The following is a 20,424-nucleotide window of genomic DNA, read 5'->3' on the forward strand; positions in this document are numbered from 1 at the left end:
GCAATATGGCGACGCCCAGGATGGGCAGAGCATCGCCCCCTGGGGGGCAGAGCACCGCCCCTGGTGGGCATGCCGGGTGGATCCCGGTCGGGCGCATGCAGGAGTCTGTCTGACTGTCTCTCCCTGTTTCCAGCTTCAGAAAAATGAAAAAAAAAAAAAAAAAAAAGACAGAGAGGGGGACAGACAGGAAGGGAAAGAGATGAGAAACATCAATTCTTCGTTGTGGCACCTTAGTTGTTCACTGACTGCTTTCTCATATTGCCTTGACCAGGGGGCTACAGCAGACCATGTGACCCTTGCTCAAGTCAGTGACCTTGGGCTTTAAGCCAGCAACCAAAGGGTCATGTCTGTGATCCCATGCTCAAGCCAGTGACCACGGACCTTCGAATCTGGGTCCTCTGCATCCCAGTCCAATGCTCTGTCCACTGCACCACCACCTGGTCAGGCCAAATTTACTTCTGAATGTCGGTCCCGTATGAATTAACACTGTGTTACTTCAGCACAGTACACAAGACACTCACATTCTACTCTGCTTATGAATGGCGGAATGTGTCCTGACACTCAGCTCTAGGCCCTGCAATTAGAAACCTGTCCTGCTGGACCTGTGGTGGCGCAGTGGATAAGGCATTCACCTGGAATGCCAAAGTTGCTGGTTCAAAACCCCAAGCACATATGAGAAGCAACATGAATTGATGCTTCCTGCTTCCTACCCACTGCCCCCAACTTTCTCTCTCTCTCTTCTCTCTCTAAAATCAATAAAAATCAAAAAGAAAAAAGAAAAAGAAACCTGTCCCACTGCCCTGTCCCCACTTGTTGTCATACCCAGCACAGTTTAGTGGAGCTTCCAAAGTCCACCTCCACCCAATCCTGTCAGTCTTAATTAGTAAAACCCCAATTCTGGACAGTAATCTTCCTAAAGACACTGAGAGAAAGGTAATAGAAGATGCCCAGTTAATATTTGTTTACCAAATCTCTCAGCCATAAAATAAATTGGTGATAAGATTACCTTAAAAGAGATTTTTTTTAAAGTGAGTGCCAGCCTGGCCAGGTTGTTACAGTTGGTTAGAACATCATCCTGATATATCAAGGTTGCAGGTTTGATCCCTGGTCAGGCCACATACAAGAATCACCCAATGAACCTGGCCTCTGGAGGCGCAGTGGATAAAACATTGACCTGGAACACCAAAGTTACCAGTTCAAACCCTGGGCTTGCCTGGTGAAGGCACATACAGAAAGCAACTACAATGAGTTGATGCTTCCTGCTCTCCCCCCATCTCTCTTTCTATTTCTCTCTATTTCTCCTTTCTCTAAAAATCAATAAATAAAATAAAATAAAAAAGAATCACCCAACAAAATGCATAAGTAAGTGGAAAAACAACTATGATATTCTTCTTTCTCTATATACAAAAATCAATAAAGTGGGTGCCAGATCAAAATGAGAACCTGGAATAAGACCAAGGTGGCAGTGCAAGCCTGGTAGCAGACAGGTTAGGTGAAATGTCAAGGGCAAGTTTAGGCATATTAAGGTTGTTTGTCTTTCTGTGTATTAGTTTCCCAAGGACATTGTGAAAAAGCACCACCGATTGGGTGGCTTAAAACAACAAAGCGGGAATAAAGACAGTGGTGCTGAGAAAAACCCTGAAGCCTGACCTGTGGTGGCGCAGTGGATAAAGCATCAACCTGGAATGCTGAGGTCACAGGTTCGAGACCCTAGACTTGCCTGGTCAAGGCACATATGGGAGTTGATGCTTCCTGCTCCCCCCCTATAATAAATAAATAAAATCTTAAAAAAAAAAAGTTAAATATCCAAAAATAAAATTACCGAAGTCCTAGAAGAAATAGAGATTATCTATCAATCAATCATCTATCTTAGAACAAGTAAGGCCTTTCTTTCTTAAGTATGACCTAAAACCTAAAAGCCATAAAAGAAAGAAAGATAGCCTCACCAGGTGGTAGTGCAGTGAACAGAGTATTGGATTGGGATGCTGAGGACCCAGGTATGAAACCCTGGGGTCACTGCCTTGAGCATGGGCTTATCTGGCTTGAGCGCTGGCCCACCAGCTTGAGCGCAGGGTCACTGGCTTGAGAGTGGGATCATAGACATGACCCCATGGTTGCAGGCTGAGTGTAAAGGTCGTTGGCTTGAGCCCAAGGTCGCTGACTTGAGCAAGGGGTCACTGGCCCAGCTGGAGGTCAAAGCATGTATAAGAAAGCAATCAATGAACAACTAAAGCGCCGCAACTTCAAGTAGATGCTTCTCATTTCTCTCCCCCCTTCCTGTCTCTCCAAAAAAAAAAATAAATGTAAGAACCTGACAGGTTGGTTCAGTGGATGGAGTGTTGACCCAGCATCGGCATATGGATGTCCCAGGTTTAATTCTCAGTGAGGTCACACAAGAGAAGCGACCATTTGCTTCTCTCCTCTCCCTCTCCCCCTCCTATATCCAAGAGCTCAACTGGTCTGAGCATGGGCTCCCAAACACTGAGGATGGCTCAGTTGGTCCAAGCGCGTCAGCCTCAGGTGCTAAAATAGCTAGGTTAATTTGAGCATTGGCTCCAGATGAGGGTTGCTGGGTGGATCCTGGTAGGGGCATTTGTGGGAGTCTATCTCCCTACCTCTCACTTAAAAAATAAAAAGATAAATGTAACTACGTAAGTCCTTTAAACTTCTGTAAAGGAAAAAAATTAAATATCAAAAACAAAGTCAAAACACCTGCCATTTCATTAAAATAAAAAAGAAAGCTGCTAAAAAATTAAGAGACAAAATACTCAAAATTAAAATAGGCAAAGAACATGAGAAGGCAGTTCTCACAAAGTTAGAGCCAACCCTATTAAATATCAAATATGCAAATTAACACAGGAACAGATTGATGTTTCTGTCTCTCCTTTTCTTTCAAAAATCAATAAAAATAAATAAATTAATTAATTAAATATTCAAATTAAAATATTTTTCAACTATCAAATGGGTAAAAATTAAGAAGTTTAATACTAGTCTGTGTTATAAGGACATAGGAAGATAGGTCCCTCCTTACTTGATGGAAATATAAATTAGCACAACATTTTGGAAAGCTAATTTGGAAAATCATTTCTGAAAATAAATCAATCAAAAATCTAAATCAGATCATGTCACTCTGCTCAAAGTCCTTCAGTGGCCATATTTCAATCCATTAAGAGCCAGTCATGCCTGACCTGTGGTGGCGCAGTGGATAAAGCGTGGACCTGGAAATGCTGAGGTCGCCGGTTCGAAACTCTGGGCTTGCCTGGTCAAGGCACATATGGGAGTTGATGCTTCCAGCTCCTCCCCCCTTCTCTCTCTCTCTCTCTCTCTCTCCCTCTCTCTGCCCTCTCTCTGCCCTCTCTAAAAAGGAATAAATAAAAAATTTAAAAAAAAAGACATTAAAAAAAAAAAAAAGAGCCAGTCATTGTCACTGGCTATCTGAGTCTCAGTCCCCGCCTCCCAAGTCCCAACTCTCTGAATATCAAACTACAACAAAACATGACTGGCTTGACCAGGTGGTGGCACAGTGGATAGAGCATTGGACTGGGACGCGTCCGCGTAAGACCCAGGTTCGAAACCCCAAAGTTGCCGGCTTGAGCATGGGTTCATATGGTTTGAACTTGGGCTCATCTGGTTTGAGCAAAGTTCACCAGCTTGAGCCCAAGGTCGCTGGTTCAAGCAAGGGGTCACTCAGTCTGCTGCAGCCCCCAGTCAAGGCACATACGAGAAAGCAATTAATGAACAACTAAGGTGCCACAATGAAAAATTGATGCTTCTCATCTCTCCTTTCCTGTCTGTACCTATCTGTCCCTCTCTCTGTCTCTCTCTGTCACAAAAACAAAAAAAACCCTGACTGGACTCTGAAGGAGGAATAAGCCACAAAATCGTCAACGACTGACTTCTGTGCTTCACCACATTGCTCCCCCACCCCTCCTTCTGGTATTCTCCTATCACAAGTGGGGTACAGTCACCATTCCCTCTCCCTTGAACAATGGCTCCCTTTCTACCTTTTTCAGGTCACTGCTCAGATGTCAACCTCTACTGAAGCTTCCCTGACTCACCCCTATTTATAAAACTGCCAACACCTCACTCCCATCCCAACTTCCCTATCCCCCTTCCAGTCATATCACCTCTCACATTCTGCCCATTGTATTTACTACCGTTGCACGGTATTTATTTCTTTAGTCATCTCCCTCTGCTGGAATGTAAAGGCTAAGATGGCAGGGACTGTTGGTTTTGTCTAAGTGTCCGATTCCCAACAGGTAAAACAGTATATGGCACATGGTAGGGACTTTATTTCTGCCAAATAAATAAATGGATAAATTGTGAGCATACAACATTCTAAGTCCTGTAAACAGCTGAGCACAAACTCAAACCCTTACACTTCTCACCACACAAAGCTGTGGGGCTGACAAGCAGAAGACACTGAAACATGACTTAGGTGCAACTAATCTGAGCCTCTTACTTTTACAGCAGACCAGCATCCTTCCCATCATACCCCCCCAAGAAGGCACCCTATTTTCTACAGCTCATTTTTCTATGAACACCAATAACACGACCCCATCACTTTATAAATTACCCTTAACTTTGTACAGCTGTCCCATTCTTCTTGGAAAGAGTAAATATCCTTTAGAAAAGAGGAAAATGGCCTGACCAGGTAGTGGCACAGTGGATAGAACATCGGACTAGGAAGCATAGGACCTAAGTTCGAAGCCCCAAGGTTGCTGGCTTAAGCAAGGGGTCACTCACTCTGCTGTAGCCCCCCAGTCAAGGTACATATGAGAATACAATCAATGAACAGCTAAGGTACCACAACAAAACTGATGTTTCCCTGTCTGTCTGTTCCTATCTGTCCCTCTCTCTGTCTCTGTCACACACACACACACAAAAGGAGGAAAATATGGTTCAACCTCTTTTCCTTCTGTAAAATAAAATCTCACCTACATGTTTACAACTGATCAGTTACACAGTCCAGGAGAACACTAACTCGGAGTCAAGACTCAAACCAGCTCTGCAATGAAGAGGCAGATGTGTGCCCTCATCCTCCTTGACTGTAAAATAGATATGGATCTCTTAAGGTTCCTCTAGCAATAAAAACTCAGGTTAGCTATAATTACTTTAATTACTTATTCATTTATTTATTTTTACTTATTGAGAGAGAGACACACCAATTTGTTGTTCCACTGATTTATGCACTCATTGGTTGATTCTTGTATGTGCCCTGACCAGGGATCAAATCCATAACTTGGCTGTACTGGGATGACACTCTCTAACCAACTGAACTACCCACCCAGGGCAGCTGATTATTGATGGAAGCAAACTTTAAGAGAAGAGCTGAAGTTCATGATCACAGAATCCTTCAGCTTTCCTTGCTATACTTAACCCCTTCTCATCCTCCAAACCTCCACTCTTGTTACCTTCTTGTATCAGAAACAGTCTTGGTTTCTGAGAATTGTCCTTTTTCTTTCTCTTTTTTTAAAGTCATTTATACTTATTTTATTTTATTTATTTATTTTTACAGAGATAGAGTCAGAGAGAGGGATAGATAGGGACAGACAGGAACGGAGAGAGATGAGAAGCATCAATCATCAGTTTTTCATTTTGGCACCTTAGTTGTTGGTTGCTTTCTCATATGTGCCTTGACCGTGGGGCCACAACAAACTGAGTAACCCCTTGCTCAAACCAGATGAGCCTACGCTCAAGCTGGCGACCTCAGGGTCTCAAACCTGGGTCCTCCGCATCCCAGTCTGACGCTCTATCCACTGCGCTACCGCCTGGTCAGGCTCTTTTTCCTTTTTTTTTTTAAGTGAGAGGAGGGGAGATAGTGAGACAGATTCCTGCATGTACCCCAACTGGGATCTACTTAGCAACCGCTGTCTGGGGCTCGGACCAACCTACCTATTCTCAGCGCCCAGGGCTGATGCTTGAATCAAACGAGCCACTGGCTATGGGAGGGGAAGAGGAAGGAGAAGAGGCAAGGAGAAGAGGTGGAGAGAAGCAGATGGTCGCTTCTTGTGTGCCCTGACCAGGAATCGAACTAGGAACATCCTTATGCTAGGCCAACGCTCCATCCACTGAGTCAACCAGCCAGGGCTCCTTTTTCTTATTTTTCCCTGGTTCCCTTGGCTTATTCCTGCTACTTCACCAGATCCAGTCAGGTTTTGTTGAAATTTGAAATCTAGAAATTTTGGACTTGGGAGGCAGGGAGTGGAAGCTTCAATTCAAGTGTTGGGACTCCGGACACCCTAGGTTCAGGATGGATTATGAATATCAGCTAGTTCACATTATTGAAATGGACAAAATACTGACACAGTAGCATCTCTTTCATGTATAAGAAGTCTCAAGAGGGCTTGGGGATCTGGTAGTGGTGGCAGGAGATAGGATGTTTACAAATAGTTCAAAGAGCTCTAGAGATATATGGATCTATTTCCGTATCAATACACATCTTTGTTTTTACTGGTTAGTTCTGCCCCATCAGTGGGCATTTAGGTTGTGTCCCTTTTATTGCTCTTACGAACAGCTACAGTGAACCCCTCCTCCTTTCCCCACAACAAACACATGCACACATCTATCTCCATTTTCATATGACTGTGTTTCTGACGGACCTTGAAGTAGAAATGAAAGATCAAGGGCTATGTAAAAATTTTCAAATTTCCAGTTCTATAAAAATATGTATTAAGAACCTGTGACAGCCTGACCAGGCAGTGGCACAGTGGATAGAGCGTCAGACTGGGATGCGGAGGACCCAGGTTCGAGACCCTGAGGTCGCCGGCTTGAGTGCGGACTCATCTGGTTTGAGCAAAGCTCACCAGCTTGAGCACAAGGTCACTGGCTCGAGCAAGGGATCACTTGGTCTGCTATAGCCCCCCAGTCAAGGCACATATAAGAAATCAACCAATGAACAATTAAGGAGCTACAACAAAGAACTGATGTTTCTCATCTCTCTCCCTTCCTGTCTGTCTGTCCCTATCAGTATGTCTCTCTGGCGCTCTCTGTCTCTGCCACAAAAAAGAAAAAAAAAAAGAACCTGTGACATCTTGAAGCAATACTACGCTAAAATCTTACTCCCAGCAATAATGCTCACTTGCAGGCCCTGGCCGGTTGGCTCAGTGGTAGAGCGTCGGCCTAGCGTGTGGAGGACCCGGGTTCGATTCCCGGCCAGGGCACACAGGAGAAGCGCCCATTTGCTTCTTCACCCCTCCGCCGCGCTTTCCCTCTCTGTCTCTCTCTTCCCCTCCCGCAGCCAAGGCTCCATTGGGGCAAAGATGGCCCGGGCGCTGGGGATGGCTCTGTGGCCTCTGCCCCAGGCGCTAGAGTGGCTCTGGTCGCAACATGGCGAAGCCCAGGGTGGGCAGAGCATCGCCCCCTGGTGGGCAGAGCGTCGCCCCTGGTGGGCGTGCCGGGTGGATCCCGGTCGGGCGCATGCGGGAGTCTGTCTGTCTCTCCCTGTTTCCAGCTTCAGAAAAATGAAAAAAAATAAATAAATAATAATACTCACTTGAAGGTTAGGCAACAAATACAATTTCTTCATGTTCAGCAACCTCTGAAGATTTCTCAAAGCCTACTGATCATGTTACAGACTTTAATTTCAAGGACAGCGAGTGAGGAATAATAATTTATGAGGCACCAACAGCATTCTTTATTATGTAACAGAATGTCTAAAATAAAATCCCAGAAAAAGTTCTTAGGATTGTTGCTGGATAGACAACAAAGTGATTCTAAGAACTGAAACACATTCTCTATATTTTGTCAGCTTTGTGGAAGGCTGGAAAATTAAGTGGGCAGGGAAAACAAAGATCTAACCTAAGATTAAGATAAAGAGCATGCAAAAGATATAATTAAGGAAAAATTTAAAAACAGGAGACAGAATTTTAAATACAAGTCTAAACAGTCAAATAGCTGATGGGAACTGTGGTGAGTCAACACAGTCCCCCCAACTAAACCTATTTAATTTTTAGGAGTGCAAAAATGCCTATTCTTCATTCCTTAGACAAGATCAGATAATCCTGTGTTCCCTATGCTCTGACTGACCCGGAATAATGTTCTGACTGCTGGATCATCTTATCAAAAGCAGCCAAAAAGTCACATTGGTCCTAGAAAAGCCTAATATATTCAAAGGTAATTGTTTTCTCTGATAAACTAATTTTTCAAGGGAGACTAATTCAGTATTAAAATGTCTAAAAGATATTTTTAACCAGAAGTCAAACAGGGAGAGACAAAGAACATCAGAGAGACAGAAAAGGTCATACTTACTTTTTAGATTATAATTTGTTTCTTTTTCTTTTTTAGTGAGAGACAGGTAGGAAGGGAGAGAGATCAGAAACATCAACTCCTAGGTGCATAGGTATGGCACTTCAGTTGTTCACTGATTGCTTCTCATACTTGCCTTGACCAGGGGGCTCAAGCCAGGCCAGTTTTAAACCCTTGCTCAAGCCAGCGACCTCTGGGCTCAAGCTGGTGACCTTGGGGTTTTGAACCTGGGACCTCAGCATCCTAGGTCGACAACCCACTGCACCATTGCTGGTCAGGCAGATTATAAAAATTTTTTTTTGCTTAAACACCAGGAGAAAGGAAAGAATGAAAAGGAATGAGAGAGAGAGAGACAGAGAGAAAGAGAGAGAGAGAATGGGAGGAAAAAAAGGAGGGGGAAATAACACAAAGATCTTGGGAGTCAAAATTTCAAATTTCCAATCTAAGTAATATATAGATACATACAATATTGAGATATAATTAGAGAAAATTTTTTTTAAAGCCTGATCAGGCAGTGGTGCAGTGGATAGAGCATCAAACTGGGATGTGGAGGATCCAGATTCGAAACCCTGAGGTCGCCGGCTTGAGCGCAGGATCCCCAGCTTGAGTGTGGGGTTGTTGGCTTGAGCATGGGATCATAGACATGACCCCATGGTCGCTGGCTTGAGTCCAAGGTCGCTGGCTTAAGCAAGAGGTCACTCTGATCTGCTGTAGCCCCCCCCCCTACCGTGAAGGCACATATAAGAAATCAATCAATGAACAACTAAGGTGCTGCAACAAAGAATTTATGCTTCTCACCTATTCACCTATCTCCCTTCCCGTCTCTCTGTCCTTATTTGTCCCTCTCTCTGTCTCTGTCACAAAAATAAAATAAAATAAAACTTAAAAAAAGGAGAATGGCCTGACCAGGCGGTGGCGCAGTAGATAGTGTCGGACTGGGATGCAGAGGATCCACATTCGAAACCCCAAGGTCACCAGCTTGAGTGCGGGCTCATCTGGTTTGAGCAAAGCTCACCAGCTTGGACCCAAGGTCGCTGGCTTGACTAAGGGGTTACTCGGTCTGCTGAAGGACCACGGTCAAGGCACATATGAGAAAGCAATCAATGAACAACTAAGGTGTCGCAATGAAAAACTAATGATTAATGCTTCTCATCTCTCTCCGTTCCTGTCTGCCTGTCCCTATCTATCCCTCTCTCTGACTCTCTGTCTCTGTAAAAAAAAAAAAGGAGAATGGTTTCATTTGGCTCAATTCAGAGAAGTTTTGATTTCTAAGATAAGACAACATGTTTTAGGACACTAGTCTCTTTTATTGAAATATTGGAAATGTCCTAAATCATTTGAGCAATGCTGAGACATATCATGTATCAGAAGTATTTTATTGAATGTCTTTCAAAAGCTATATATCTTTAAACTTGACATTTGAAAATTCTGTGGGGACGGGGGAAACTGGTCCAACTTCTTCAGGACATTACTACCCCAGCAAAATGTAAGTAAATTGTTTTCAAAGGTTTTTCACACCACAAACACAGGAACATGACCTAGACTAGAGGTCAACAAACTTTTTCTATATGAACTAGAGAGTAAATATTTGAGTCTGTGGGCCATATAGTCTGTCACAACTATTCAACTCTGCAGTCATATTGTAAAAGCATCCATGGACAACACCCAGAAGAGTGGGCATGACTGTGGTCCAGCAAAACTGCACTTATAGCCCTCACCAGACAGCTTGATTGGTTAGAGCAGTGGTTCTCAACCTGTGGGTCGTGACCCACAGGTTGAGAAACGCTGGGTTAGAGCATCCTTGGGATATGCAGAGGTTACTTGTTCGATCCTGGGTCAAAGAAGAGGTCAGTGTTTCTATCTCTCTTCCCCCTTTTTCTCCCCTTCTCTTTCTCTCAAATCAATAAATAAATTTTTTTAAAAACTGCATTTATAAACTTTGAAACTTGAATTTTTTTTAATTCAAGAGAGGAGGGGAGCCTGACCTGTGGTGGCGCAGTGGATAAAGCATCGACCTGGAAATGCTGAGGTCACCGGTTCGAAACCCTGGGCTTGCCTGGTCAAGGTACATATGGGAATTGATGCTTCCAGCTCCTCCCCCACTTCTCTCTGTCTCTTCTCTTCTCTCTCTCTCTCTCTCTCTGTCTCTCCCTCTCCTCTCTAAAATGAATAAATAAGTTAAAAAAAAAAAAAAAAGAGAGAGGAGGGGAGATAGTGAGACAGACTCCCACACGTGCCCCAACACCCAGCAACCCGTCTGGGGCTGATGCTGAATCAACTGAACTATTTTTAGCACCCAAGGTTGATGCTCTTGGACAAACCTAGGTATCCTAAGCACCCTGATGACACTCAAACCAAATCAAGCACTGGCTGCAAGAGAAGAGGGAGAGAAGGGGGAGAAAGGGGGAGAGAAGCAAATAGTCAATTCTCCTGTTTGCCCTGAGTGGGAATCAAACCAAGGACATTCATTTGCCAGGCAGACACTCCATCCACTGAGCCACCAGCCAGGGCCTGAAATTTGAATTTCATGTGTCTTCTTTGGATTTTATTTCAACTAGTTACAAATGTGAAAACCATTCTTAGTTCACGAACTGTTTGAAAACAAGCATAGGGCCGGTTTGGCACATGGGCCTCGTTTGCTAACCCATGATCTAGACAATTCAGTCAGAAAAGGAGATTTAAACTATTTCACCAAATATCAGGCATTACTGCAGAAAGTCAGAGTCAGTTAAGGGGGAGAGGGCTTCATTTTCTCTACACAGAAAGTTATCTGAAGGCATTTACTACTGAAAAATAGGGCACTAACAAAGGAATTAAGTTTCTGATTCCATTGAAAGACCTCTGAGGCAAAACAAATTTCCAGTCCTATAGTCCATGAGTTCTTGATGTGGGAAATATTAATTTTACATGACTTTATACAGAAAGAAAAGAAGGAGCAATTTAACAATCAAGTCAAGGGAAAGAATGACAAGATGATTATAATCAGAGCAGAGAAACTAACTGCAAGTTCCAAACAGGTTACGGATCCAGAGTTCGGAGAGAAGATCGTATAAATGGTGACCTCTGAAAGTGAAGCCAGTGAGTATCATCAAATAATATAATTAGCTGTGTGCAAAAGTGACCTACCTGAACAGATGGTTTGTAAGCCTGTTGCTAATGAGAAGGACGCCTCCAAAATCTCATCAGACACTAAAAAACAAATAATCTGAGATAAACTGAGCACTAATTAATCACATCAATCTATTGTAACGACATAACAGAAGGATGGAGGTCCCCATAGAGAAAGACAAGCCAAAGATAAGAATCTGCCAGTGCTTCTCTGAAGGACTGGGCAGGTGAAGGTGTGCCCTGGCCTACTTTGCAAGCCCTTCTTGCTTTGAGGAAAGATGGGTGCATCTAGCTACCTGGCTGAAGGAGGCCTCAGGGCAGACTCTGCACTTGCCATCTACTTCTGGAAGAGAATGGCTTCCCAGACTCTCCTGAAAAATCAATGCTCTGGCCAGGACATCCCAGTGTCTCATCTGCCCCAGAGCTTATCTTTCCCTGTAAATTAAGAAACTAGAATTCATATGTATTATTAAGTGTCCGATGACTTTGGTAAGTATAAAGAGTCCCCAAATAAAGCGCCGCTCTGGAACACTGAGGTCGCCAGTTTGAAACTCTGGACTTGCCTGGTCAAGGCACAAATGGGAGTTGATGCTTCCTGGCCCCCCCTTCTCTCTCTCTCTCTCTCTCTCTCTCTCTCTCTCTCTCTCTCCTCTCTATAAAATGAATTAAAAATAAATAAAAAAAGTCCACAAGAACCTTCTTGATCATGACCATGGGTGAACTGATAAAAACCTCATGCAGTTCTTGCATGCAATTTCTGAAACTCCACACTGAGGACACCACAAAGGAACACATAACCATGTAGGCTCACCTTATTCAGCCCCACTAACTGCCCTTTTTACTGCCCTTAAGAAGAAGGAATAGTAGTCGAGAACACTGGGCTCTGGAGATGAACTGCCTGCTTTGAACAAATCCCTGCTCCATCACTTCCTAAGATTTCTTAACCACCCTGAGTTCAGTTTCTCCATCTTGTAAAATAGAGAAGGAATATACCTCAAAGAGTTGCTGTGGGATTAAGAACTCATGCACATGAAGTGCTTAGCACAATGCCTGGCACCTAGAAAGCACTGGACAAATGGTAGTTCTTTTTTGTTACTACCACTGTCACCATTTTTATTATTAACTGTACCAACAACAATACCCACTTGTTGAATTCACAGATTCCAATGATATTCTAGTAGTTGATCTTTACTCACAGCAGTTTTCTTCTTTATCCGAAGCTCTGCAGAGCATTTCTCTTTCTTAGGGAGGGCATCATGTAAATTCCAATCTAAGACCCCCAACAACTTCTTCATAAGCTCTTCAATCAAAGTAGAGAGCCACTCCTCCTTTAACAGTTACCACCTTGATCACACAAGCACACCTGCTCAATTCATACCAGCTTCCAACCAGATTCAAAATCATGACAACTGCCTCAAACTTTCCTACCCTTCTTCCTACCAAATGTCCTCCTTCTATTCCATTATTATAAAATAAGATCTCTCCAATATTATGACAAGTGTACCAATTACCAACTCCTATGTAAGGATTTTAACATTCCCTTACATATAGCAGAGCCATCAGGGAAATGCAAATTAAAACAATGAGCCAGACCTGTGGTGGTGCAGTGGATAAAGCATCAACCTGGAATGCTGAGGTCACTGGTTTGAAACCTCAGGCTTGCCTGGTCAAGGCACATACGGGAAGCAACTACTATAATTTGATGCTTCCCACTCCTCACTCCCTTTTCTCTCTCTCTCTCTCCTTTCTTTCTTTTTTTTTTTAATCAATAAATAAAATCTTTAATAAATAAAACTACAATAAGATTTCACTTCACAACCTTTATAATGGTCATAATAAAGAAAAATACAAATAAATGTTGGCAAAGATGAGGTGAAACTGCTAGTGGGGAATGTAAAATGGTGTAATCTCTTTGGAAATCAGTCTACAAAGTCCTCTAAAGTTAAACATGAAATTACCATATGACCCAGCCATCCCATTTCTAGGTAATATGCAAGAGAACTGAAAACACATGTCCACACAAAAACAAGTACATGAATCATGCATATTCATAACAGCCAGAAAGTATTAGCAACCCAAATATTCATCAACAAATGAAAGGATAAAAAAATGTGGTACATCCTTATAATGGAACATCACTGGGAATAAAAAGGAAAGAACTACTGATTCATGCTACAACATGCACAAACTTTAAAAACATTTCACTAAGCAAGAGCAGCCAGACACAAAAGCAACATATTGTATGATTCCATTTATATAAAATGTTCAGAATAGGCAAATTCAGAAAGGAAACTGTCCAGCCAGGGGTTGGACAGTTTGGGAAAAAATGGGAAGTGGCTGTTAATGGATAAGAAATTTCTTTTTGGGGTGATGATAATGTTCATCAAATTGATTGTGGAGCTCTGGCCAGGTAGTTCAGTTGGTTAGAGAATCATCCCGATACGCTAACATGTGAATTCAATCCCTGATCAGGGCACATATAAGAATCAACCAATGAATGTATAAGTAAGAGGAACAACAAATCAATGTTTCTCTCTTTCTTTCAAATCAAGTAAATAAAAAATCTGGCTGGATATCTTGGTTAGTTAGAGAATCATCCCAAAGCACAGAGGTTGCCTATTCAATCCCTGGTCAGACACATGTAGGAACAGTTCGATGTGCCTGTTTCTCCCTCCCTTCCTCTCTCTCTAAAGTTAATAAAAAAATAAAATCAGTAAACAAAAAAAAAGTTTTAACTGATTGTGGTGATGAATACACTAAAATGTACACATTAATTAGATAACTTATATGGTATATAAATGTTTACCTTCATAAAATTGTTAAGCAGTATGTAAATGCTCGCCAAATGAACAATGATAAATGACTCGAAGAGGTGTGGAGTTCCTGGATCACTAGGAAGAATGGTAATGAGCCAACCAACTCATGAAAATGAGCTGAAACAGTCCCTCAAAACCACAGACTGCAAATCTATATTTAAAAGCAACTCAGGCCCTGGCCAGGGAGCTCAGTGGGTTAGATCATCGTCCATAATAAGCCAAGGTTGTGAGTCCAATCTCTAGTCAGAGAACATACAAGAATCAACCAATGAACACATAAATGGAACAACAAATCGATGTTTCTCTCTCTTTCTCTCCCTTATTCTTTCTCTAAAATCAATCAATAAGTTAAAAAAAAAAGCCACTTGAGTCAAACATCTGTTAGTTTTTCAAGAGACTCCAAAACATTTTCATGACCCTAGTTATAGACCATATAAAACAGTATCTTACAAATGTACATTTAATTAAAACTTTTTTTTTGTAGTCTGGGTAACTCCCATATCAGATCGTGTACTATATAAGCTACAGTTAGTCACACATATCAAACTTAATTCATTTGTTTATTTGATAAATGTTTATCATATGCCTACTATGTGCCAGGCAGTGTCCTAGGTGTCAGAGATACAAAGATGGCTGAGATACGAGCACTCCTTTCAAGGAGCTCACTGCACAGTGAGCTGAGACTTACAATGCAGAGTTAGAACATGTGTGTGGCTGCAAATGAAATAAGCGCCTAGTAAATGTATTTCAATGCAGATTTCAATGCAGATGATGATACAAAATGTTTACAGTGCGGTAAGCATTAATTCTGCACTGACCAGTCCTCCTGAGGAGTGGCCTACCTGTTGACATGCTCCTCCCAGTCCTCTGGTGGGGGAGGGGCATCTGCATCAGTCCTGGCAAAGATGACATGCCGTTCACACTCATTCATCACACTGCGTGCCTTCTGATTGTCGTAGAGTGGCACAGGGGTTGATGTGACTGTCTCCACGTCTATTGGGACATCTGAGTCACTGAAAACAGAAAGAGAAGATAGGACCAAGCCACATATATTTTACACAACACAGGCACTTAACAATCACCTAGTTGCCAAAAATGTCTTTAATAGCGTATGATCAGCTTTGAAGTATGCACACACATTATATCCACATGAAAATTATGGTCCAAAGTCATCTTTCTGGTCCCGGTGGGTTAGCTCAGTGGATAGAGCGTTGGCCTAGTGAATGACTGTCCTGGGTTCGACTCCCGGTCAGGGCACACAAGAGAAGCAACAATCTGCTTCTCTCTCCCACCCACTCCCCCTTCTCTCCCTCTTCCCCTCCTGTAGCCAGTGGCTCCACTGGTTTGAGCATGGGCCCTAAGCGCTGAGGATAGCTGGTTTGGTCTAAGCACATCAGCCTCAGGCACTAAAAATAGCTCAGTTGACTTGAGCATGGACCAGAGACCTGGTGGATCCTAGTCATGGTACATGTGGGAGTCTGTCTCTCTGTCTCCCCTCTTCTCACTTAAAAAGAAAAAAAAAACACAAAAAAACTATGAAATACAAACATAGGAGTTTCAATGTTAGCAAGAAGCTATTATAAAACTAGAGAAAAAGTTAAAAAGATTTCAAATTCTATTTAGAGGAACTCATCAGTTATGCCCTCAGCCAGGGGCAGCAGGATTATGCTGGGTAATTCCCTAAAGTCAGAGATCCTTGTCCAGTGCAACCAAAAATGCCAGCAAAATGCCACCCTCCTTAGGAAATGAAATAGAAACCATTATTCTGTACATGTTTAAAACACAGATATTGCCTGACCAGGCGGTGGCGCAGTATATATACCATCGGACTGGGACACTGAGGACCCAGGTTCGAGACCCCGAGGTCACCGGCTTGAGCACGAGCTCATTTGGTTTGAGCAAGGCTCACCAGCTTGAGCCCAAGGTTGCTGGCTTGAGCAAGGGGTCACTCGCTCTGCTATAGCCCCCACCCCTGTCAAGGCACATATGAGAAAGCAATCAATGAACAACTAAGGAGCCACAACAAAATTGATGCTTCTCATCTCTCTCCTTTCTTATCTGTCTGTCCCTATCTGTCCCTCTTTCTGTCTCTGTCACAAAACAAACAAACAAAAAACCCCCACAAATATCATGGAATCTCCAGCTCATAAAGGCTCAATGGAGAATCAAAGAAAGTGAAATGTAAGATTTCTATACCCCAACAAAGTTAAAACCTGTGCTAGAGAAAAGATTAAACATTACATCAGATTAAAGCAGACAAACAAAAAACCTCCTCCACAAAAGTTTATAAAATTACTAAGGGCATGGTTTGGTCATCAGAATAGAATGTATCAACAAATCTTGAAATATAATTAGAACACCTTAAAGCTCAAAAGAATTGCTAAACAAGTTCATTTAGCCTGACCAGGCGGTGGCGCAGTGGATAGAGCATTGGACTGGGATGTGGAAGGACCCAGGTTCGAGACCCTGAGCTCGTCAGCTCAGCTTGAGCGCGGACTCATCTGGCTTGAGCAAAAGCTTACCAACTTGGACCTAGGGTCACTGACTCCAGCAAGGGGTTACTCGGTCTGCTGAAAGCCTGCGGTAAAGGCATATATGAGAAAGCAATCAATGAACAACTAAGAAGTCGCAACGCGCAACGAAAAACTAATGATTGATGCTTCTCCTCTCCGTTCCTGTCTGTCTGTCCCTGTCTATCCCTCTCTCTGACTCTCTCTCTGTCTCTGAAAAAAAAAAAAAAAAAAGTTCATTTAAACCAAATTAATTATATCACCTGTTATATACTGAATTATGGGAAAAATTCTTTGCCCTATAATGCAGGCCCCAGCTGAAAATCGACTTCAGATCTAAGAAGGGTTTTTAGATCACCCACAGGTGATAGTTCTGAAATAAGCTAAAGCAGAAAGCAAGGTCTTCAGAATATGCTCCTAAACTTTGTGGGTGAAGCCAGGGAAAGAAATCTCATTACCAAATATAGGTTATTGTTACCAGTGTTTGGGCAAATCAGAGCACTAGACTTATGGAATGAGTCTAGCCCAGGCCTGGCCACCATACAACCCGTGGGCAAGAGTTTATATGGCCCACGATTAAATTTTTAATATTCTCCGCTACTTTAAAACCTCAGCTACTCAGAAGCAGAAGCATCTCTGATTATTGGAAATCGAGATATTTAAGAAGACAGTGATACACAGAAAAGAATTCCGCGTGTGATTAATCTAGGGTTAACTTTCAATAATTGGTCAAATGGATTCGCAATACTTCTTTATTTTTTAAAAAAAATTCCATTATATTGCCTGACCAGGTGGTGGCACAGTGGATAGAGCGTCAAACTGGGATGCGGAAAACCCAGGTTCGAGACCCCGAGGTCGCCAGCTTGAGCGTGGGCTCATCTGGTTTTAGCAAAGCTCACCAGCTTGGACCCAAGGTCGCTGGCTCAAGCAAGGGGTTACTGGGTCTGCTGAAGGCCTGCGGTCAAGGCACATATGAGAAAGCAATCAATGAATAACTACGGAGTCACAACGAAAAACTGATGATTGATGCTTCTCATCTCTCTCCGTTCCTGTCTGTCCCTATCTATCCCTCTCTCTGACTCTGTCTCTGTAAAAAAAAAAAAAAAAAAAATTCCATTACAAAGATTTACAACTTTTGTACTTGTTTGTACTCGATATAGACCAGGGGTCTCAAACTCGCGGCCCGCCGAACAATTTTGTACTGATTTTTTTTTGTTTTCAACTGCAGTGAGAAAAGTGTTGCGTAACAGTTGCCTTTTGTAGACCTAGTGCGGCCCGCCCAACGGCTGTGATCTTGCTCTGCGGCCCACATGCTGAGTTGAGTTTGAGACCCCTGATATAGACTGTTTGACATTTAGCAGTGCTGTAAAACCCACATTCTTTTAGGCGGAGTTTGCCAGTGCGCACTCAAGATCAAACAATTTGTTATTTTTATGGTCAAGTACGCTGAATCAAGTGGCATTGTAGCATAGACAATAGCTGCAGTTGATAACTAAAAACGTGTCCAGGCTGTTTGTAAAATGAAATAATTGTTTTATTTGAGATATAACCCCTTCCAGCTAATTAATAAATAATTAATTCTATTAATTAAATATTGTTTTGATTGCAATACAGTTTGGGTATTTATATGGTATGTAATTATATTTTTACTAAAATATATTTTTATTAAAACAATATTGTATATTAAAAATGTGTTTCACTCACTAACATTTATTCAAAAACAAATTACATAATAAAATTTTGTTTAAACAAATCGTTTTTATATTTAACATTTTTTAATTTTAATATTTTGTTCAGCCCGTGAAAAAAGTTTTCTTTCTAATCTGGCCTGGGGCAAAAACTGTTGGCCACACCTGGTCTAGCCTGACCAGGCAGTGGCACAGTGGATAGAGCGTCGGACTGGGATGCGGGGGACCCAGGTTCGAGACCCCGAGGTTGCCAGCTTGAGCACAGACTCATCTGGTTTGAACAAAGTTCACCAGCTTGAGCCCAAGGTCACTCTCTTGAGCAAGGGGTCACTTGGTCTGCTGTAACCCCCTGGTCAAGGCACATATGAGAAAGCAATCAACAACTAAGGTGCCGCAATGAAGAATTGATGCTTCTCATTTCTCTCCCTTCCTGTTTGTCTGTCCCTATCTGTCCCTCCCTGTCTCTGTCACACAAACATACAAAAAGGAATGAGTCTAATCCTGTGACATGGCAGGGTTTTTTTCCTCCATACTGTAAGAGAAAGCTTATTTATTTATTGATTTTTTAATTGATTTTTAGAGAGAGGGGAGAGAGAGAGAAGGGGGGAGGAGCAGGAAGCATCAACTCCCATATGTGCCTTGACCAGGCAAGCCCAGGGTTTCGAACCGGCAACCTCAGTGTTCCAGGTCGACGCTTTATCCCACTGCGCCACCACAGGTCAGGCCCAAGAGAAAGCTTATTTAGAAGTGAGCTGTAGCCTGACCTATGGTGGCGCAGTGGATAAAGTGTTGACCTGGAAATGCTGAGGTCGCTGGTTCAAAACCCTGGGCTTGCCTGGTCAAGGCACATATGGGAGTTGATGCTTCCAGCTCCTCCCCCCTTCTCTCTCTCTGTCTCTCCTCTCTCTCCTTCTCTGTCTCTCTCTCCTCTCTAAAAATGAATTAAAAAAAAAATTTTTTTTTAAAAGAAGTGGGCTGTAGAAGAGATGGGCTCAGGAAACAAGTTACAGGAACAAAAGAAGGGCCTTGGAGCTTAGAAGAAAGGGAAAGGTTAACCCCCCGGGGGGGGGGGGGGGACGGGCATGCTCCTGGGAGAGAGCTGCCTGTGTGGCAGTTTTTAAGTCAGCTCTTCGGTCTTCCTCTTCCATACCAGTCCTGTTACCTAAATTTAACAGGTTGTTTGCTTTTTGCTGAACGTCTGGCTTCCTAATTCGTCAGATGTCTTGAATGCTGATGTCCATACAGGCCTGATATCCTCATACTGCTTACCAGAGATGCCTGACTTAAACATACAAGCCCCACAATAAAGTCCTCTTGAATCCCCACCACCTGATCACTGTCCAGTGAGGGTAACCCCAGCCCTTAGGAGAGGAGCCCAAACTCACATGGTGCTTTCATGCTGCCTCCGGGGAGTAACAAAGAGCATTCGAGTGGGTCGAGCACTACTGGCATCTGGGTGGGCACTCCATGGCTTGGCGTAGCTATGATCCAGAAAAACCAAATCCAGCTCCCGTTCATGCACTGAAAGCTGGAAGAGCAGTGAGGTGCCCATGCGCCGAGCTGATGTCTGGAAGTCCCTCTCCACACCCCGGTGGGCCATGTTAGTAGAGGGGCAGCAAGTCAAAGAACAGGTGTCTGCTTGCTAGTCACCTGCAGTGTAAAGTTTAAGTCAATTCAAATATTCTACATTTCTTTCAACCTGCAATATCTATGCTTCTTACTTTTGTGACTGTCTATCATTCCTAATTGGGAATTCATTACACTGCACACCCTAATTCACCATAGGAAGAGTTCCTAAATCCCACACCACCATCCAAACAGGCTCTGGCACCCCGAGTTCTCTATACTCAATCTCTACCAACTTCGTTCCTGCGAGAGCTGACTGACTCCACTGGTGGCAAAGGCCTCGCTCGGGCAGACACTAACTTGCTCGGCCAGCGCCGCGGCTTCCCATGAGTGCCAGAAGGCCCTCCCCGAGCTAAGGGAGGGTCTCCTCTACTTCTCACCATTCCCTAAAGCTTCAGCGCCCCCCACTCGGGTACCAGCGGGGCCGCG

At 43.1% G+C, this 20,424-nt stretch overlaps 1 protein-coding gene across 12 annotated transcripts in view; it reads right to left on the reverse strand.

The window, feature by feature from the left end:
• The window catches only part of KANSL3 (KAT8 regulatory NSL complex subunit 3), a 63,477-nt gene that overhangs the window by 42,496 nt on the left and 557 nt on the right, over positions 1-20,424 (reverse strand). For 11 of the 12 annotated variants that reach the window (XM_066267750.1, XM_066267752.1, XM_066267749.1 and 8 more), the window contains exons 2-3: positions 19,755-20,019; positions 15,014-15,184 (exon numbers count right to left, since the gene is read on the reverse strand). In XM_066267750.1, coding sequence (XP_066123847.1) covers positions 15,014-15,184; positions 19,755-19,969 — 386 coding nt within the window. In that variant the 5' untranslated portion in view covers positions 19,970-20,019. Of the gene's footprint in view, positions 1-11,373; positions 11,437-15,013; positions 15,185-19,754; positions 20,020-20,424 lie in introns of those variants that run through there. The other variant, XM_066267759.1, reaches the window with a different exon arrangement.

The sequence above is a fragment of the Saccopteryx bilineata genome, chromosome 3 (genome assembly GCF_036850765.1).
Source record: "Saccopteryx bilineata isolate mSacBil1 chromosome 3, mSacBil1_pri_phased_curated, whole genome shotgun sequence".
Taxonomy (NCBI): Eukaryota; Metazoa; Chordata; class Mammalia; order Chiroptera; family Emballonuridae; genus Saccopteryx; species Saccopteryx bilineata.